At 34.7% G+C, this 22,726-nt stretch overlaps 1 protein-coding gene across 3 annotated transcripts; it reads left to right on the plus strand.

Moving 5' to 3' along the window:
* Positions 1–8,776: 8,776 nt before the first annotated feature.
* Positions 8,777–20,868, plus strand: LOC145589488 (uncharacterized). 3 transcript variants are annotated; one of them, XM_081646078.1, is made up of 15 exons: positions 8,783–8,910; positions 9,418–9,528; positions 10,803–10,930; positions 11,102–11,255; positions 11,341–11,450; positions 11,874–11,957; positions 12,048–12,096; positions 12,177–12,268; positions 13,370–13,502; positions 16,882–16,961; positions 17,028–18,493; positions 18,664–18,777; positions 18,878–19,825; positions 20,181–20,307; positions 20,604–20,868. In XM_081646078.1, exons 2-13 carry the CDS (start codon positions 9,436–9,438, stop codon positions 19,441–19,443), a joined length of 3,069 nt encoding a protein of 1,022 aa, XP_081502204.1. In that variant the 5' UTR covers positions 8,783–8,910; positions 9,418–9,435; the 3' UTR covers positions 19,444–19,825; positions 20,181–20,307; positions 20,604–20,868. The 3 variants fall into 3 exon arrangements, with proteins under 3 accessions (XP_081502203.1, XP_081502204.1, XP_081502202.1); XM_081646077.1 differs by having other exon boundaries at positions 8,777–8,910; positions 9,429–9,528; positions 20,181–20,868; XM_081646076.1 differs by having other exon boundaries at positions 20,181–20,868.
* The last annotated feature ends 1,858 nt before the right edge of the window (positions 20,869–22,726 follow it).

The following is a 22,726-nucleotide window of genomic DNA, read 5'->3' on the forward strand; positions in this document are numbered from 1 at the left end:
GACTGTTTTTTAATAAATAGGGGTCGTCTTTCCCCGTTTTTTATCATCAACAATCATCAATTATTATCAATAATTCACAATCATCTCTTCTTTCTCTCTAAAGCTAGAAGCTTTTTCTCTCTATTCTTTTTCTAAACCTTCCCTCTCTCAAAATTCCACATACATTAGTTCTAGACACACCTAGTCAAGTTCAAAGTTGCCTTCGCCCTAGACATGAAAGGTTTATAATTTCTAAGGGTTTGGTCCCTAATCTCTATTTTAATTATTTAATTTGATTGTTTGATTTTTATTATTTTCCTTGAAGTTACTAACGCGTGTATTTTGTTATTAGAAAGAGATACGAGACATCCAAGTAAGTAATTTAATAGTTATTTTGATATAGAAATCATGCTTTAATTATTTTAATTCCTAGTATCATGTTAGGATGTCTTTATGATTTCGGGTATCATGTTTAGGGTAATAACTAAGATTTCTAATATCATGTATGATGCTTCCTATTTCTTCTATTATGTTAGTATCATGCTAGGGATAAAGCTTTGATCTTTAATGTTTAGTGACATGCTAGGGTTTGTTATTAATCTTGTTAGTATCATGCCTAGGATCTTGCTATTATTATGCTTTATTGAGATTATTATGATTTATGATTGTTGTTATGTTGCTTGATATTTATTGTTATTGCTTGATCACGCCCTCTCTTGCAGGTTTAAAGGGAATTTGTACTTGTAATCACGCTTAACAAGATCTCTCTTGCAGGTTTAAAGGGAATTTGTACTTGTAATCACGCTTAACAAGATAATTAATAATCTTGTTTAGGCTAATGTGATTATAATTCAAGTGATCGCCAATAATAGTTTTGTTTGTGCATTAAATTCAACCAACATAGATTAAACAGGTTTAGGGTTAATTTGTTGGTTGTATGTTAGTCAGAAAGCGCACATGAATACGAGAAGAATAAAGTAGTCATGGTTCCAGACCTATTGGAGTTAACGACCTCTTGGATCGTTAAAGGGGTGTAACCTTCACCCTGTGAACGGTTTACAAGTTCCTAAAACTTGTTGGCGACTTTTTTGCTCTAGCTTCCTTCCCTTTGGACGCCACCATGCTTAAGTGTATGATCACAGTGGGGCTCAAGTGTGGGATGCTTGAAATATTCCCTACAACTGTGATTGATTTTTTTTTGACAGAAGAGTGAAGAAACTCAGAAGATGGACATTGTGATAATTGAGTGAGAAATTATGGTCGAGGTTTTTTTAAACTTGATATGCAAATTAGATGGTGGGGGTGTGGTTTACTTGGGTTTCGAGGGGATGAGGCTTTGATTCAGTGGTGCGGCCATGGGTTTCGAGTTTTTCGGGGAGGAGGTGCGTCGGTCAGTGGGGTGGGGGTTATAAAAGAGGGGTAGTGTTCCAGGAGGTGAGGTGACAGTTTGGGGCTGAGGGGCCAGTCTGGTGGGGCTGTAAGGAAGAAAAAGAGGGGTTTTTTTTGTGGTGGTTATGGTAGTGTGGTGGTGGCTATAGAAGGTGGTGGTTATGGTGTGTGTGGTTATGTTGCTTTTGAAAATAAAAATTTTAAAAAAGAAAGAAAATTAACTTGTTGAACAAGTTATAGGTAAATGAGACTATTTTGGGAAGATGGGGGTTGAAGGTGGGATTATTACCAGATTAATCAAAGGTGGGATTATTTTGAGCAGAAATGACAAAGGTGGGATTATTCTTTTCCATTTTTCCTATATTAAATTAAATGGTGTTTATAAAAACGTCCATGCGTCATGTAGTTTCTTTTAAAGTACGCCACATCACTTCATAAACACTTCATGATGCCACATCACCTATCCAACATTTATTTATGCCACATCATCAGTGAATTAACCTTAATCGTTACGCCATGTCACCCAATTTAAGCAACCAACATGTGTCACGTGGTTCTTTTTAAATTACGCCACATCACTTCACAAACACTTCATGACGCCACATCACCTACCCAACATGCCACATCATTAGTAATTAACCTTAATCGTTATGTCATGTCACCCAATTCAAGTAACCCACGTTACTTCATAGAAAAATATAAGGTTAAACGGATTCGAACACCCAACAACTTATAAAAAAAATTGGCTATTTAACCATCTTAGCCATTATCAAGCATGTTATAAATATAAAAATGAAATGTACATAAGTGTAAACCACATGATTTAATTATTAAAAAAAACACATGATTCAGCCCCTTAGTGTTTTTCCTTCCCTCCCCCGCACTGAAAGTAAAAGGTTGTTGTGATATTAATTCCCTATCCCAATTTTCACCTTCACCATCAGCATTGTCACTACCCCCCTCACCAACTTTAGTCCCCACACCTAATTTTACCAGCCCCACATCATGCACACCCCCTCACCCACAACTCCACTCCCATCAACCTTCTCATCGTCTACGACATCGGCCCACTAAGCACAAAAGCAGCCTCATGATCATGTATCATCGATACATTTTCTTTCACCTGACTTACATTAGTCTCCTTATTAGGTAGTTTCAATACCAAGTTATCCATGTCTGCATTCTCCTTAAAACCCTCGTCATCATCCTTAGTAACAAATATCTGCTTCCGTGAGCTCAAGATAGCATCCAGTTCTTCTACCTCCCTCATTCTCCCATCGCGGTGACGCCTTAATCCACCTGCCCCACCCCAATTTCTTCTTTTTACTCTCTTCGGACACCATCACGCAATCCCTTTTGGAATGCCCGATAACTCCACAAGCATAGCAAAAAAAAAGGTAGACGTTCATAAGCAAACTCCACCATAGTCTCCTTCCCACTCTTGTCACGAATTTTCTGGCATCGACGTAAGGGTTTTGTCACATTCAGCATAACTCGAACCCTATGAAATTGGTCGAGACCTAGCAAGTCCTCCTCTATCTCCAAAACCTCACCTAAGTTCATCATAATTTCCTTGACATCATTGTTAGAGCGACAATTAAATGGAAGGTGTTTAATACAAATCCAAACCGGAGAAAACACCAACAATACCTACTCAGGCTGCTCATCTCCCTCCACTTCTTGTAGCACAAGAAGCATATTATCAAAACACCACGGCCTCCCATTCAACACCTTCTCCTTGTCCCTCAAATGGAGAAATTGAAAGCCATACAGATTAGGGCTAAGAACCCTTATGATCACCTTGTCCACAAGGGCCTAGACCTTAGTCATAGTACTCTTAAAAGCTTCAACATTATAGAGTCGATTGGTAATTACCTTCCCTATTAGCATCAGGTTATTGTTCAGTAGAAGAGGTAGAGTCAACCGCTCCCAAATCCACTACTCTACCCTCCTCTTCATTGATGTTTAGGTTTGTATAGCGTGCAAGAATTTCATCAGCCATGATCACAGACACAATCGAATTAAGTAAAAAATTCGGCCACATCGGCAGAAAAACCCTAGTCGAGTAGAGAGTTCGACCCTTTCTTTCGAGGGAGTTACCGTATACAACTTTTATTAAATTTTCCTGACTTTCTTTTCTTTTTCTTTGTTCCATTTCTCCATTCCTACATATTTTTCCTCACCATCAAATCCAACTCACTTTGATATTTTGCTAGCCATATTATGCATGTGATCAATACTCTCATCGTATGATTTAATTTATATTAATTTTATCATCATCCACAATGTTCGTCGTCAGTGCGTGCCCCACGAATTTTTGGAGTTGTAGTTTCTTTTTTTTCAGTTATTAGTATGTCTCAATGTGTGGGTAATCGTCGGAAAGGTAATCACACTATATCAATTCTTTGGAGTAGTATGTTTAATTTATATACTTTTGTCTCGTAATCACATGAATCTTAATTCTTGGAGTTGTTTGGTCATTGATTATTGTTTGTATTGATTATATTTCATATTATTGTATGTAAATTTTATGATTTGTTTGCATGATTTGCTATTCGTAGATTAATGTATATAATTATATGATTTGATCAGATTTAATTGTCTTGTTACTATTGTTGTATATGATTTATTGTGTTAGTTTTCTAGGGTTTTAATATTGTTGCTATAGGGAGTATTGTTTTATTGAGATTTTAGGGTTATTAATGCAGAGTATTATCTTTGGGTTATGAGTTAATTAATTTTGGGTACTAGTTTGATTGTCCTAAGAGTTGAGATATTTATGAATTGAATTGTTATGTTATTTGGGAACATGTGTCATTATTGAGATACTATTTATTGTCACGTGAATGAATATTTGATCAAAGTATGTATGAGATCAAAAAGTTGAGAATTATTATTTTCTTGGTTTGCGGCTCGGCATTAATTACTTTATTCCTTGGCATGTTGGTAAGGAGATGATAATCGATCATGAGTTAAGAATGAGGTACAATCTTTATTTATATTTTTCTATGATCCCCTATAGTGGGATTTGACCCATATTGGTCATGGTTTAAGGTGTTTTCTGGTTATTGTGAGTATTCAAGTTTTTATACTCGTTGGTTTATTTATTCGAATTACCCATGTCCAAGGCTAGGTATAGAACAAAGAGCGTGACACACTTATGGGATAAATGAGTTGAGTAAAGGTTAATATTAGTATTCGAGGTTGAGTCAAACAAAGGTTATTTTCAGAGTAAAATGTGTAATGTAGTTTTGAACTACATTGTTTAAGTGAGCTAGCAATGTTAATTATTCTATTATTCTCTGTATTTTGATAAGTGGTGATTACTCAGCTTTTTGCTGACGTATGTGTATTGTTTTGTTGTGCTACTTGTGTTTGTGGCCATGTCTTTTACCTATGGTGGCCTTGCGACGATCTATTGTGGAATTTGTCCTTAATGGTGAGCAGTCAAGTTTGTCTAAACAGATTAATCAAGTGATCGTAGCTAAAGGAGCTCAAGTGTTTCGATTAGTTTGTTATAACAAGTTTATAAAGTTGTATAAATAGCTCAATTAGATTTATTGAGTTTTATAGTTGGGATTTTGTAAGCCTTAGCACGTGTGGCGGTAATACCTCCGATATAGGTGTATGCTTCCGCAATTTTTTTTCAAATATTGTTTTTTTTCCTTTAATTCTTGTTTATTTTTAGTTAGTAAATTGGGGGTGTTACAGCTCCATTCTCCCAAAATGGACCAACCTTTAAATCTTCCCAAAATAAACACAAATTTGTATTTTATTAAACCAAGTTGACCTATGACTTGAACAACCGGTCACTTTTTTTATTTTCCTTAAATTATCCTTTTTAAATTAGCAAAAAAAATTTTTTTTTTAAAAAAACTCAAACCCTCCACCCGCTGCCAGCCCTTCCTCCCCCCACTCTTTGCTACAATGTTGTTAGCCACCCCATTGACAACAATTTCACCATTGCAAAAATCACAATAAATCGATGGCGTTATGTCTCTGCATCTAAATACAGAGCTACTCGTCGGCATCAAACTTCGAATTCCTCGGTAATAACCTCAATCTCAATCCCTTATGTGTAAAGTCGCCATGTGCGCACAACTGTAACAGCTCCCACCACCGCCGCCTCCACCACCACCACCCCCTTCTCAAAATTATAACGAATGTTAAAACAAATTAGCAAGAATAATTCCAAATAATTAATTGAGTTGATATAATTCAAATGCTCAAAATCAAAAAAATTGAATAAAAAACCCCTAAGCAAGATGTAAAAGTGAGAGAGGAAGACTAGAAAGAGGAAGTGAAGCGTTTACCTGGTGACTGGGTGGTTGTCGACGATTGTTTCCCGTCACGACGGAGAAGTATTAAGAATGGAGATGGTGCGAGAGAATTCGAGAGGAAGAGTGAGGGGTGGAGAAAGAGGAAGATTGGGTTGCCGTGGATGGGAGAGAAGGAAGGGTGGTGGTTGTCGGTGCCGGGAAAATTGGTTGGTCGCTGGCAGGGGAGGGTTGACGATGGGGAGGAGCTAGCATTGGTGGTTCATTTTTGGGAGGATTTTTTATCATCAAAATTTTAAAAATGAAAATAAATAATGTATTTAAATTATCAAATTTTTTAAAAAAAATTAACCAAAAAGGAGATGACACATGGATTACAACCTAGTATAACAGGTTAACTTACTTGCTTGGTTTAATATGGGAGAAAAAAAAATACAAATTTGTGTTTATTTTGGGTAGATTTAAAGGTTGATCCATTTTGGGAGAATGGAGCAAAGGTTGGTTCATTGTTATAAAATTAATTACACGATTACAAAAGTGGAAACCCGGGGCAACGCTCGAGCTACTCACTAATCTATAATTTATAATATTATTAAAACCCAAGGGATTAACATATTGATGACATGTGTCATACTTTATCATCATACTCCCTCCGTTTTTAAATACTTGCTCCATTTCTCCATGCGCGGAGTTTTAGGAGAAATTGGAGAAAGTAATAAAATATGGAGGTAGTGGGGTAGAGGGAAGAATAAAAAATTATAAAATGCAAAAGTAAATGAGAGAATTGAAGGAGAGACAATATGAAATTAATAAAATATGATTTATATTGGGTCCACTAGGTGAGATAAATGAATTAAATATTGTAAAAGATTTCCAAATAAGGAAATAAAGCAAGTATTTAAAAACGTTCCGGAAAGGAAAGTGGATCAAGTATTTAAAAACAGTCGAAAAAGGAAAGTGGAGCAAGTATTTAAAAACGCCCGGAAAAGGAAAGTATAACAAGTATTCAAAAACAGAGGGAGTAAAATTTATGACATATCGCCACATAGATGATGACATGACAATACATTAATATTTGGATTAGATTTGAACCATTACTTCCCTTGAAATTCCCAACTTTTCATTACCACTATTCCACATTTAATATCACTTTATTACTTAGGGCCTGTTCACTTCAGCTTAATTTCTGTTAAGTTCAGTTCAGCTCCAATCAATTCAGTTTAGTCCAGCTCAGCTCCTAATTTCCTTCTCAGGCCCTGTTCACTTCACCTTAAGAAAATAATATTAAAGTAAAAATAATTTCAGTTCAGTAAAATTAATTTTAGTCCAGTAAAAGTAATTTCAGTTCAGTAAAAATAAGTTAAGTTCAGTAAAATTCAGTTATCTTAAAGAGAAATTATAATAGAAAATCAGTAAAAAATACTTTTAGTTTAGCAAAAATAATTTCAGATTAGTAAAATTAATTTAAGTTCGGTAAAAATAATTTAAGTTCAACAAATATAATTTTGTTTCAGTAAAAATAATTTCAGTTCAGCAAAAATAAGGTGAAGTGAACGGGGCCTCACATAAGATATTCATTTCAGCTCTATTCAGTTCAGTTCAGCTCCAATCAGTTCAGTTCAGTTCAGCTCCAATCAGTTCAGTTTAGTTAGTTCAGCTCATTTCAGTAAATGTGAACAGGCCCTTAGGCCTTGTTCTGTTAACCTTATTTCCACTTATTTCATAATTTCAGATAAGTTCATATAAGGGTTAATAAGTTCAGATAAGTTGTGATAAGGGTTAATTAGGGTTACCCAGGTTCAATTTATAACTAAAATAAGTTTTAATAAGGGTTAATAAATTCAGATAAGATCAGATAAGTTCAAATAAGATCAGTAAGTTTAGATAAGTAAAAATCAAGTGAATAGAACGCATGAATTGTAACTTTTCATTAAGGATTCTAAAAGTTTTTAAGCATTCTTTTGTAAAACCAAAACTATTGCATCTCTCTTTCTATCCCCAACTACCTTTATTATTTTTATTTTATTATTTAAATTTAAGGTATTAATTCCAAAATATTATTTAAACTCAAGGTAATTTTTTTTATTTTGTATTTAAATATAATTTGGGGCATCACCCGAGCCCCAAACTATTCACATTTAAAGGTATACAATTCATTATTTGTAATAGTAATAAGTAGGATTTCAAAGTTAAACTGTTGCAAATATTTGAAACCGGTAATATAATAGGAAAAATACTACTCCCTCCGTCCTTTATTTACATTCCTACTTTCCTTTTTGGGTATTTCAAAATTACATTTGTACTTTCCTTTTTTAGTAAGTAAATTTGTACCAAATATCCCAAATTATCCCTATTTTTTGTTTTGTAATTAATGCTTTCTCTATTTTCTCACTCTTATTTTCTCATTCTTACTCTTATTAATGCCTTTAAAAAATCCAGAATCCATGTGCATCGAGGAAGTAGTAATGGAGGAATGTTATGTATTTGTAAATAGATAACAATGACTTAAATATTCTAAAACATAGAGAGAGAAAAAAGGAGAGAGATAGGAACAGAGAGCTTTTTATGTAGTCCCCACCTATTTTTTGGTCAGATTGTCTCACGTGATGGGGGTCCACATGCTGATTATTCCACTGAAAGCTTATATAATACCATTGAATTTTCAGTGGTACTACTTATGCATAAATTTAGTACAACTGAATGAATATATAATATCACTATATGCATATATAGTATCACTGTATGTTTAGTGGTAGTATTTGATCATTCAATATTACCAGAATATGCATTCGTTTGTACATATGTGTAATTACATAAATGTCCCTTGTTATGCATAACATTCCTCCCTTTAAAATCCCTCATGTGCATCACTTTAGATGAATATGATTGGTCCTTTTATTTTTCTCTAAAAAATGTTATTGGTCCCTTTTTTTTTTTTCGAAGGATTAATGACATGTGCATCATTAAATATTATTCAATTTTTGTTTTATTCAAAGACATTAATTAATATTCTATAATTCCCATTGTACTTTGTTTTATTCCAAGTTTTTTAATTCCCGTATAATTTTAAAAATAAAAATGTAAAAAAGGGATGGAGGGAGTACGACTAATACAAATTTATACGGAGTAATCAAAAACGGATGAACGTAGATCTGCCCTTTATCTCTCTCTTTCTCTATCTCTCAGTTTTCCATTGAAGCGCACTCCACGATCTCCATTGAAGCGACTTCTGATCTTTCTATCCTCCATTAAAGCAGCTTCCGAGGTAACATGTTGTTCTTTTTGTAATCATCGAATATCAATTTCACAATCTAGGGTTTATCGTTTATTCAACTGTCAGTATACTCAATTTAGGGTTCTTCTATAGTCGATTATTGAACTATTAGTTAGTAGTTATAATTACTAAGGCTCATAAAGATCGATTTTGTTCCCAGAGAAGAAAATTATGTGATTTTTCTAGCATTTGCCTTTAATCTTAGGATGGAACTATGAAATTGGACCTTTTCTCCCTAAAATATGTGATTTTTCGAGTTTAACTTGATAATTTAATCAATTTTGGTATTAAAATTGTGTTGCAAAACCCTTAAAAGTTAGGATGGAACTATGAAATTGGACCATGTTCTCGTTGTTTAGATTCTCTCCTTTCGCGTCTGAATAGTTCAACTTGAATTGTAGTTTTTGTGGTTAAAGCTGCAATTTGCTAGCAAAATCAAGGTTTTAGTTATTTGTTTTAATGTTCTTTCTCCTCGGCTTATTATTTTTTTATTACTAGTTTTATCTCAGATCAATCATGAGTGACGAGGGTGAGAAGACCTGTCCTCTTTGTGCTGAGGAGATGGATTTGACTGATCAGCAATTGAAGCCGTGCAGATGTGGCTATGAGGTTGAGTTTTCTCCGTGATTTTATTGTTGTGGCCATTTATTTTGTTTGACAACGTAGTGTTCTTTGCTTATGCCAGATCAATTGATTATGGCTGTGTAGTTAAGGGATGATAATTAACATTTGTTGATAGGCTGATAACCGTTAATGTCTTTTGTTCTTAGTTTTAAGAATTTGGGAATTTTACAATATCTTGAATGTAAGACAATCTTTCTCAATGTTTAGTCGACCAAATGTTAGGCTATTGTGTGACCTGCATTATGCCAGTCCAAACCTTTTGCTTTAACCTAAGTGGAAGTTTGGGGTGTATTAATGTTTCTTTTTTGTGGCTTGTTATGATCGCATCATGCTTGGTTCTGGGGTTATTGTGTGGATTCTGCTGTGTGCAGTATGATTTTGTTTTGGTTGTCTGGGGTTATGTTAGGATTTGTTCTCTTTATCCTGGTAAGATTTTGGTAATTCTTCCATTTAGAGAGTGGGGCTGGTATGTTCAGTACTTTAGTTAGGTCAGACTATCTAGCTTGCAATTAACTGCTCTAGGAACATAAAATGATTAGGGCTGAGAAGTTGCATGCACCTTTTTTTTTCATTTTTTTTAATTACGACTGTTCTTTGTACTATTTGTCCTCTGTTTTTCATCTCTTTGTTTGATCCTTTGTTTTCTTTGTTTTAAAATCTGGCTCCTAAGATGCAGAGTGAGGAATTAGAGTGATTAGACTATTAATGCTGTTTTTTAGAGAAGCATGGGATATGTGAAAGAGTGGTAGGACCTAATACAAACTAAGGATCTAACCATTAATGATTAGATTTTTGTTGTTCTTCAAATCCGGCTTTGCATCATGATCCATGTCTTCTTGATATTTATCCCTGTGAAATGATAAATAAATTAGCATCTTTATCTTGATAAGGGTTCATGGAAGCATTTGTGTGTTGCATCCCACTGACAATCCATCCCTAACCGTTGCCTTTTCTTTCTTTCTTTATTTGTTTATTCATCATTATTTAAAGCTATATCTAGTGGCTGTTAGCCTGTTAGTATTTGAGTTATTTCATTCATTGCGAACTTAATTTAGTTGTTTTGCATTAAAAAGCTTAGCTTTATGCATGTTCTCAGCTGACTCTGCAATGACAGTAATATTCTTGCTATTTGTGTTGAGCTTTTTTTTTGCTGTTGATGTGGTTTGAAGTTTGAACTTGTACTTTCCTTGAAACAAAACTTAAATCATTATGTAAACAGATGGCTTCAAATGTATTAATTTCTCTGTTCTTGTGTGCAGATTTGTGTGTGGTGTTGGCATCACATAATGGATATGGCTGAGAAGGATGAGTCAGAGGGACGGTGCCCTGCCTGTCGCACTGCATATGATAAAGACCGAATTGTAGGGATGGCTGCAAACTGTGAAAGGTTGTTTTACTGATTTATTATCATATTTAATTTTGTTAGGCCATCATTGTAATGGTTCATACTTTAGAATGCATTGTTTTTTGGTTAACCTAAACCCAAAAAAGAAGGAAGGAAAGCATGTCACATCACAGCTCTTTTCATGTATTATTTGCTGAATGTGTTTCTTTTCAGGTTGGTGCAAGAAGTTAATATGGAAAAGAAACACAAGTCACAGAAAGCAAAGGTTAAGACATCTGATAGCAGGAAGCAATTGAGCAGCGTTCGTGTTATTCAAAGAAATCTTGTCTACATAGTGGGCTTACCTCTTGAGCTTGCAGATGAAGATGTGAGTGCTTTGTTGATCCCCCCTTTATCCTCATATTCATTTGGGTGCCAATTTTGGTAGTTAATTTTTTCACTATTTTGGGCAGCTTCTTCAACATAAAGACTATTTTGCTCAGTATGGCAAGGTTTTGAAGGTTTCCATATCCCGGACTTCAGCTGGCACCATTCAGCAGTTTGCAAACAATACTTGTAGTGTGTAAGTCAAGTTATTTATCTATATGTAATTATGTCATGTATTGTAATTGTCCCCTTTCTTAAATCGTGTGCCATGAGGCTATTAGTCAATTTAAAAAGAACAGAGGAAGTAGACGGAATTGATTTTTGAAAGGAGCTTAAAAGTTGAACTTGTATTGTTCTCTAAAAGCTACGGAGTACAACATTTTCAAGCTTTTAGAGCTTTCTTCCATATCTGAGTAATGTCTGTCTTTTCAGTTTGTGCTTTGCTGTCGTAATATAGTTTAGGTTAGGATTCACTGAATTCTTATATCTTCAATGCTGAGATTGCTCTAGACAGCACAAAGTTTTATTTATTTAGTTAGGTTTTTAGTGATCCATTGCAATATATAAAATCTATCAGAAGGCATGACAGCATGTTCTGCTGCTTATTTTTGGCTTTCAGATATATTACATTTTCAAAAGAGGAGGAAGCAATTCGTTGCATTCAGTCAGTGCATGGGTTTATTTTGGACGCTAGGCCTTTGAGGTGGGCTGAGCATGGAATCAAAACCTTCTTAGTGCTTGCTCTGTATTATTTTATATTACTTGTTTTAACGACTAGACTTTTATATTACAGGGCATGCTTTGGAACCACAAAATACTGTCATGCATGGCTAAGAAATGTGGTATGATATCTGGGTGTTAGTTAATTCATAATAGTGGTTAACATTCAGTGTTCACATTAAGTGTATTTCTTTTGTTACAGCCCTGCACCAACCCTGATTGTTTATACTTGCATGAGATTGGTTCACAAGAGGATAGCTTCACCAAAGATGAAATCATATCTGCCTACACAAGGTATTGATAAACCTGCTTGCTGAAAATGTAGGTTTTTCATTGTTCTTTGACAAGGAACTGTTGGTTTAAGGACATCCAATTTTGGTAAAGGGTGTAGATACTTGTTTGCTTACGGCTCTAGCTTAGTGTATCTAATGCATAAAAAATTGTTGTTGGCCTTGTAATTACTGCTGTTTGAACTTTAGAGGATATAGTGGTTAATTGAAATCAGAAATTTGATAAACTGTTAAACTTATAAACTGCAGTACTGCACCAACCCTCTGTAACTATGCCACATTTCTATTTTAGGCCTTCCTTAAATTATAAACTGCTTTAAAATTCTAGTAAGTTAAACTTTGAACTTCCCCATGTTATTTCTGTTGAAATCTTAAGAATTTAGTCAGCTCAGTGAATTTCAAATAAAAGACTATGTTGATTCGGTGGAGATGAAAAAGATGTGTAAAATTTCATAGTGGTCGTTTGAAATATGACTTCCATAATGTTTTAATGGTTATGTAGTTCATAATTGACGTATTTTTCTCCAAGTAATAAATTATAGTACTTTATTTTTGGTATAAAATAGTATCAAAATTTTATAGTAATAAATTTTATAGTGGTCGTTTGAATATCAACATTTTTTTTATTCATCAAATTTTTAGTTTCATTTATGTAATTTTTATTATTATTTTATAGTTTCTCGAAAAATTTCTATTTTATGTTGGATTAAAATTTTCAAAATGTATATTTGCATTGTAGATATTAGAACACTAATTGTGCCCATATTATGTGAAAAAATGAACCGATCATATTCTTTATCATTCAAATAATATGGTAGTCATTTTTAAACGACTGATGTAAAAACATCCTATATCAATTGTACTCTCTCTGTCACAGTGTCACTATGCCACATTTTTATATTTGTTGGATGATGTGTTACATAGTTGGACTAACTGAACTTCTGAAATGCCTATATCTGAAATGTGATTCTCATTCATGGATTTGCATTGGCTTTCTTTGCCTTTGCCTTTTGATTTTGTTTTGTGTTGTTTATTTATTATTTTTTGTTTTTTTGCAAAATCTGATTTAACCGCTAGTATTATTGACTTACCTTTCTTGGATTAGAGTTCAGGAAATCACTGGGGTTACCAATAATATGCAACGGCGTGCAGGGACTGTATTGCCTCCCCCTGCAGATGATTATTGCAATATTAGTTCTGCTGTAATAGAGAAGCCGGCTGTCAAAAATTCTTCAACTGTAAGACCCCTTTCCTATACATCTCTTGATATATCAATGTGGCTGCATATGGGCTTTCTGAGAGCTCGTGTTAGGACTTAAATAAAATTGGTTGTGCTATATTTTCTCTTCATAATCTCTAACATTTTCCTTTCGGATGCGTTTAAGGAAGAGACTAAGGTAAATGGACAAATTTATTAAAATATCCTAAGTGCCTGTTTCTCAACTCTTCCCTACATGTGAAGTTATTTTGATTAAACTTTCTGTATACCCTTTGTACTCTCTTAAAGTGTGTGCCAAGGGGACATGTGATTGTAAGAAAAGTATAAGATTTCTGTAGCATAGAAAGTTCTTTAATAAGTAGATATTTGTTGGGGCTTGAATGTTGATGCACATTCAACATAATAGTTATATTATCTTTGTGACAACTAAATTGGTCCTTGTTAACTTATAGGCTGTTTTTTTTTTTTTTTTTTTTTTTTTGTTTTGTTTTTATTTAATTTTCCTGTTTTCACTATTGTTTTACAGACATCAGAATGTTAATCATTTTGATGGAAGTTTTCTGTTTTCACTATTTATTGGTAGTATGTATGCGTATGCATGTTACAAGTGTTGGATTTAGATTATGTTTTTCGTTGTCTTGTTATTTGGAAGATGATGACCTCCATTGATGGGCATTTGTCTCTGTTACATGAACTTGGGTATATGTTCGGTTGTTCGTTAATGGTAGTATGGTTTTGCATCCAAGTGTTTTATTTGTCAATGGAACGCAATATCTTTTTATTACATATATGTTGTGAGCTTTCTTTAACTTAAAAATTGAATGGTGATGGAAATATATAGTAATCAAATACTCCCTCTGCTCTTTTTTGTTCTACTCACTTTGCTATTATATTATTGACACTCTTTTAACCTTCTAACCCCTTCAACCCCACAATAATTACACCTTTCCATATCTCTCTTACTCTGCTCACCTTTTTCTTACACAAACCCACCTTTTAACATTCTCTCTCTTACTTTATCCTATTATATCTTACACTCACTCACATTTTTCAATATTTATTTTAATTGAGCATCTGTAGTAACTGGGTCGAAGTAAAAGAACGGAGGGAGTATGCTCATAGATTGTGATATGAATATTAAAATAATTACCTGAATCTACTCTCACTTGTAATGACTAAAATTAGTAAAATACATGATTGATGTCTGGATTTAGGGAATTTGCATGCAGATTTCAAAATTTAAAGTTTTCCCCTGCACTCATTTACATATTGACACGTACACACAATCAAATATTTGCTTGAGTTAGTATTTACAGCTCAAATGTGAAATAAATGATGTTACATGCGCAAAAATTTTCATTGCCCATCTCATGCTAGTCTGTTAAGTACATGATGACCTTTTATGTATCAAGGCAACTTTTAGCATGTGATCTCGTTTTAGTGTGAGAGATGGTTCTTCGGTTCCCCTTTTCTCTAAGCCTATAAGGGCTTGTAATATATGCAAGTTTTGAACTAGAATTTTTTTTGGAAACTAGAAGAAGTCTACAGCTTTCTGTTGTTATATTTTTAAAATGAAAATTAACATTAATTAACATTAACCATATAACTTTTATCATACTCCCTCAGCACCTTAGTGTATCCACCAAGTACATATTGCACTCATTTCAATGTTTGGTTAAATGGAGTTGAAATAACTTAGGACCATGTGATCTGATGAGAGAGTAAGTTAATGAGAGCACATGGCTAGAAAGAATTGTTGCATTCTTTAAGGAACATCCCAGAAAGCAAAGTTCTGCATACTGTTAGGGATGGAGTACATTTGTGTACTGGATCGAAATTTGAACTGATACTGTTGGAATTTCCTAAGTGGCAACATTGGTTCAGTAATTGACCAACAATCTTTTTGGGGGTAAGACCAATAGCTAAACTGGCATTGATACCATACAGGCTTTAAGGTTTTAATGGAATATCTGGAGGGATAGTTGACATTTCAGGTGCATTAACTGGCTAATATTCATTTGAGGTGTCCATGGAGGTAACCGGCATTCTTAAGGTGCGTTAATTTACCAGCATTTTTTAGGGTAGAACTTATAACTAAACTGGCAATAACACTCTGAACTGGAAGGGTAAATGTCTTTTTTTAGGTGCAGTAACTGGGGTTCATGGTTGATTACATCCCATTTGTTTCGTTCCTTGATCTTTTATATCCTCTATTAATTGGTTATTTGATATGGAGAAAGAAATGGTATAGAGGGATTTTAAGTGAGAACATGCTGAGTTTCGGCAAAATAGGTTTCCGTAGACTTTGCTGGCTGGAACTCATTTTTTCTTTTTCTGTAAGGATTTGATCTGGATTCTTGATGAGTAATAGATATCCTTTAGGCATGACAAGCTTTATACACCTGGTTGATTTGGTATCATCCCGTGTGTCCATTTTGCAATGCTTGTATTAAATATTGAAGTATTTTTATATGTGTCGATGAGAGTTAATGAGTTTTTAGGGCCCAAAAGTTGAGAAAAAAGGAGAAAAGTCTTGCTTGAATCTTTGAGAACTGAGAAGTGTGCCTTTTTTGTTGGGGACTACTCCTTTTATCCCAAATTAAATACTACAAGTTGACTCTCTTGCTTACATAAATGGTTGACCATTTTTATATTAAATTATCAATACGTATTTATTATAAAAATTTGATATTGTGAAAATCATACTGTTAAGGTTAGTATAAATATCTCAAAAGTTAGTATAGTGATTACATTAGAATAGAAATATGTTGTCAAAATTATACGGTCAAGGTTAGTATACAGAGGATTTGAGAGAAAAAAATCTGGTTAAACTTGTTAACTGTATAGATGGGAGAGAATGAAACTTCTTTAATGCTTAAATATCTTCATCATCTTCTTTTATTTTTAGTTCAATCAAAGGGTTATCTTCTTCCTGGTTTTATTTCTATCTCAAAATTTTAGTTTATTACAATTTACAACTGCCAATTATGATGTATAGACCATTAAAATTCTGGCCTGACCCAAGCTAAAACTGAACTGAGATTTAGAAATCCAATTAGAAGGTATATCAGAAATTCACTACAATCCTGCAAATTAAACTGTCTAAAACAACTTGAATATGTTCTTAAAAATGAAGAAATAGGGACCAACCCATTTGACAGTTCTAACATTTATATATTACGTGTATGTTCATGTCTTCTGCTTAATTTGGATAATTATTTACTGCATGCACAAAACATTGGCTAGACGTATACCATATTGGATATTTCGGTTGAGATTTTGACATTCGTTAAAGAGTATGATTGTCCCCTTTTTACCTGTTTACATGATTAAATGCAGTCTACAGTTGTTTTTGCTGATTGTGGTAATAAATTCTAATTGTGGTTGTTTGGTTGCAGAATTCAGCAAGCTATTCAAAAGGTTCTCCCCCAAATAGTAGTTCGGGTAGATCTGGTGCCCTGCCGCCAGCAGCGTCATGGTATGTTTCTTTCTTGCTCTTTTATCACTGTCTGTTCATGGTTTTAAATTTCTGTTTCTATATCAGGGGAGCACGCGTTTCCAATTGCAATCTTCCATCTGTAAGCTTGGCTAGCTCAAATGGATCAACCAAGCAGAAGGCTGAGACAGTTCATGAGCCGCCAGTGCTTGCAACAACTGTTTCTGACTTCATTCCCAGTGATATTGGAAAGAAGCAAATGTCAAATGAAGAAATAAATGCTAATCAAACTAAAAGTAAAATGGAAAATCCAGAAACGGTGAAGAAGCATGCTGGTAATAGTTCTCAGAGAAATGTTTCAGAGGTCTCTTCTACACTTTTAGTTGCTTCAGCTGGAAAGTCAGTAAGCCAGTCATCTTGTTCCCCAGCAATTAGTAGTGATGTAGAAGGTGGTGAACAGCTTTTAAGTTCAAATTCTTTAGATGGACAACCTTGCTCCTCTTGTGAAGACAAAGGGAATAGCTCTGTTATGGACGGAAATATTCAGAAACTATGCTCTGATCTATCGTCTATAAGCACTGACAAACAGCTTAATAGTGAACATTCTGAGGTAGACAGACCTAATGGTTTGAGTCTGAATAATTTCTTATCCCCTAGGAATCAAGGTTTACAGTGGCATGAGTCTGAGAGGCTTCAGGAACATTCATCTTATACTCCTGCTACTACTATTAATTCTTTGACTGCTGTAAAAGAAGCATCTGATATAAGATCAAATATGCAAGCTTCGGTATTACATAATATATCTTCAGAGACAGAAGATGATTTTAATAATCAAAGACTTCGGGATGCTATAGTCATAAATCAGGCAGCGATACCCACATCATCTCGGCTTCATCTTTTGAGTCATTTAAGGGCTCCTTTACAGTCGCATGGTGGTGCTGATTGTGCAGGAAATTATACCGCTGCCTCTTCTATTGTAAATAGATTAACTGATGAATGTTTGACAACCAATGTATCTAGTGCATCTGTTGCTTCTAATGGATTCTTGGACCGTTTTGTCAGCCATACTCCAGAACAGGATAGTTCTTTGTTATTTAGAGGTGTGCAAGGGAGTCATATGGGAAGATTTGACGGTGAACTTGCTTATGTCGACTCACAGCCTGCTCTGGATACGGGAGAGAACAACATCATATCAAATATTTTGTCCTTGGATCTTGATTCTTGGGATGATTCTTTGATATCCCCACAAAATTTGGCCAAGCTATTGCGTGAAACTGATAAACAAGAGGGTACGGTAAACCTAGCTGGTTCCTTAAAAGGTCAATATAGCAATCAATCTAGATTTTCTTTTGCAAGGCAGGAGGACTCCAGGAATCATTTATTCAATATGGAGCCTTCGCTTGGCAATATTGGCCAGGCAGCAAAGAATCCCCCTTTTGGACAGGAATCTCGTGGGATTAGAGATCCTTATTTTGATAGAATGGGCAATGGTTTTGGATTTCCTCATCGTAATATTGAGCTATCGGATAATTTGACTAGTGGCCATTCCATTTTTCCTACCAACAAACTTTCTCGTAAGTGCCTATTATGTTTTTTCTTATTCTTTTTTTTTTCTTTTTTTTGTTAAGTAGGGAAATTTAGGTTCTCTTACCATATTAGTAGTTTGTCAATGTTTCCCCGTTTGTATTGCTTTAATGTTTATTTCTTAATATTAACTGACATAGTCTCTCTATCTGAATTACAGTCTCTAGATCTCAGATTTCAGCTCCACCTGGTTTCTCTGCACCAAGTAGGCCACCGCCTCCAGGTTTTTCTTCTCATGAAAGAAGTGATCAGACTTTTGACTTAATGAAGTCTGGTTTGTTACTATACTCACTCTCCTGATTTTCTTTCCTCTTGAGTTTTGAATTTTTTTTTTTTTTCACAATTGAAAGAATTTAATTTTGGATCTATTGCAGGAAGCCACATGGTAGACACTCCTTCGTTCTTCAGAAACCCTTATCAGACACCAAGTGGAAACGTAAGTCCTGCTAATGATATTGAATTTATAGACCCTGCTATTTTGGCTGTCGGTAAAGGGAGGCTCCCAGGTGGGATCAATAACTCTATAGACATGAGGTCGAATTACCCTGTACAGCCGCCTGCATTTGAAAATGATTCAAGACTTCAGTTACTTATGCAAAGATCTCTTTCACCCCATCAGAACCTCAGATATACTGACGCTAGGGATAACTTCTCTCCACCAAATGATCCATATGGCTTTTCCTCTCGACATATGGACCAGTCCCAAGTTAGTAATCATGTTCCCTTTTCACAATTTTCACTCCAGCAACCTCCTAGAAATACTGCAGTCTCTAATGGCCATTGGGATAATTGGAGTGAGCTTCAAACTGCAAATGATATTGGTATAGCAGAGCTCCTTAGGAATGAGAGACTGGGTAGCAAATTCTATGGTGGTTATGAAGATGCTAAGTTTCGAATGACCAATTCAGGAGATATATACAACAGGAGTTTTGGGATGTGATTATCATCCTAATTCTTTTGGCCTGAGTGGCAATTCAGGTAGATGGAGACGCCTAAGTGCCCTGTAACAGAGGATAGCCTTCTACACTCGGGTGCAGGGTGTCTATTTTTTTTGACTAGTCTCTTTGGGCAGCTTGACAGAGGAACAGAATTTTCGAAACTGGTAATTGGAGCCTACAGCTGATGATGATATGGGATAGGAGGTGCAACAAATTGATCATTACTTGCTGTATTCTTGAGATTGGTTTATGTGATTGTGTGACATGGATTCCAATGGGTGCCATCTTTATCTTTAGTGATTATATAGTTGGAATCGTATTAGATTTGGCATTAAAGTGCACATGCTTGTGCTAAAAGTGGAAGAGGATCCTTCGAAGCAACAGGTGATTTATGTGTTCTTTTCATTATTATGATAAACTAATTATGCTTATTTTCCTGTTTCTAGGTTTGTCTTTCCAAAATATTGTATTTAATCAGTTCTGAATCTGTTTGAATAGATAACTGGTCAGCATCTGTTCTGCTGCTGTGCTTTTTCTCTGGTTCAGTCGATGTTTTACTGTCTTCTATTAGTAGTATTGCTTGTCTGCTTGTGTGTTTAATTGCCATGTTCAGAGGCTTATATGAATATGTTGTTTACACTTTAGACATGCTATTGCGTGGTGGTTTTGTACTAGGAACGATATAATACAAAGCACCATTTTGGACAATGAAAACTTATTGTGATATCTTCTATTACAGGTTTAAGGTTGCTAAAGGGTGGGACACTAGCTATATATATATTGTACTGTCTGGCCCTTTATGAGATCATCTGCTCGGCTGTCTGCTCCTGCTCAGATTAATGCTCCCAAATTCTGCGAGTGAGATGGTAATACAAATTTTTTGCACTCGGTAATGCATTAATTCTAATGGGTTAGTGCTGTTGATAATATGGTATATACTTAATTAGCTTTATTCTAGTCTGTGAGCTCCCCCCCCCCCCCCCCCCCTCCCCCCTCTTTTCTCTCTCTCTCTTTCTTTTTTTTTTTTTTCTTTTTTTTTTCCTCTGGGTGTTTTGTGATACTGAATTGTCAAATGTGATTTAAAAGGACTTATGCTCATCAATTTTGACTTGATCTACATGCTGCTGCCTTGTGTGTAATTGATGAATTTTCCTCAACAAAGTTGTGGAAATGCCAAGCTGATGTTGTGGGTTCGGAGATTGTCACCAGAAAATACCTTTTTTCTACCCAATTTGTCTCACTCCTTCATAAAGTGGGTTAATCGAGGCTTTTCATAGTAGTTGGTGCTAACACAATTTTCATCATGCATCATTTAGATCTCAAGTAACAGTTTGACTTGAGTGTGATGCGATAATTTTAGCTCTGAAGCTTTGAATGTAGGTTTGAATTTTTATATAAATTATATAATGAAAATCCATGATGTCCCAGTTGTGTATGTTGTGATTTATGCTGGCTCATGAAAGGATATTTTTTTATAATTTATTAGTGGTTTATTATTTATCTTGTGAAAACATGGGAGATTTTGAAATGAACGTTTTTATCATGATCAATTTGATTTCCAATAATAGTTATGGCTGAATAGCCAGATTGTATATAGAAAATCACAACCTTTTCTGTAAGATACAGCACCTGTTTGTAGACCTATCTGATCACTACAAATTATAATGACTCTTTTGTGTGATAAATTCCCAAGGTTTATGTAATTATTGTAATCTTTGGGGATATAATTCTAATTTGTAGAGTATTGAGCAAAAACAGCACAAACAGCTGAAGGTAAGAAACAGTGGTGGTACAGAAGTAGCATGTCTTGATTTTGGACTAGTTTAAACTTAAGGTGATAGGTGATATTTACTATTAACAGGCAAACTATGAAAATAATGGTAATGTAGATTAGGCTGTACGCGTCTCATAATCCCAAGTTTAATGCTGTTTACTCCTTCCTACTGTCTTACTTGATTGTTGTTAAGGGTGATGTGGTAAATACAAAAAGTTGACAAGTACGACTCCAGCTACGATTGATGTTCGTTAAATGGTCTTAAATGTTGATTGATCTTATGTAAACGCTCATAACTTGCACTTAACTAGGGATATTCAATTCCTGATGATGCAAGTGCCTTAACAAAATATTGTTGGATGACTTGTGACGGCTAATCAAATTGAATGTTTTCCCCCTTATTCTCCTTTCTCCTTTCTTCATTTGGCCTTTAGGAAGAACGATTCAAAGTGTCAGTCTTTGAATTCATTTGCTGATTCTAAGGTAATTTAAATGATAGCTAGGTAATTTATGTCCTTTTGATAAAATAATCTTGCAGTTATTTATGAAAACTAGTACTGTATTATATAAGTTGCAGAATAGTATCCTAATCAACAAAATATAATCTTCCAACAAATAATTATCTTATATTCCCTATTATCTTATCAATATCCCCCTCTAGTCGTAACATAGAGCATAAAGCTTTGGGATGCCCAACTTGCTAAGTAAAAACTCAAACCGAGTCTTTCCCAAGTGCTTTATTAAAATGTTTGCATTGCACCTTCTCAGGCACATATGGGGAAATTAAACCATCCTTGATTGCATCTCGCACAATATGACAGTCCACTCAAATGTGTTCTCTCATGGAACATTGGATTATTACAATAAACAATGTAGGCTAACCATCACAAAAGAGATATATGCCTTGAGCATGGTGAATCTCTATATCCCCAAGTTATTACTTCAACTATTTTAGCTCACAAATTACTATGCCAACTGAAATCTGTAGAAGATAAATATTGTATGTTGCTTCTCGGTTTTCCAGGGTATAATCCAAACTATCCAACAATCTCCTAGTCAAAGGACAACTCGCCCAATCAGGGTCACCCCATCCTTCCGTCCGTTTTCCTTGATTCTTTTTTCAAGTAGTGCAACACATGATTTGCTTGTATCCCAAAGTTACGGACAAAAATATCAATCGTCCAGCAAGACTCTTATATTGCGCTAACTTCCCGTAGATCCTTTCATTCCTTCTGCTAAAGCTAATTTATGATTTTAATTTATTAGAAAATCTTTGGGTTTCGCTCCTAACAGTCCACTCAAATGTGTTCTCTTATGGAACATTGGATTATTACAATAAACAACGTAGGCTAACCATCACAAAAGTGATATATGCCTTGAGCATGGTGAATCTCTATATCCCCAAGTTATTGCTTCAACTATTTTAGCTCACGAATTAATATGCCAAATGAAATCTGTAGAAGATAAATATTGTATGTTGCTTCTTGGTTTTCCAGGGTATAATCCAAACT

The sequence above is a fragment of the Chenopodium album genome, chromosome 17 (genome assembly GCF_948465745.1).
Source record: "Chenopodium album chromosome 17, dcCheAlbu1.1, whole genome shotgun sequence".
NCBI classification, from domain to species: Eukaryota; Viridiplantae; Streptophyta; class Magnoliopsida; order Caryophyllales; family Amaranthaceae; genus Chenopodium; species Chenopodium album.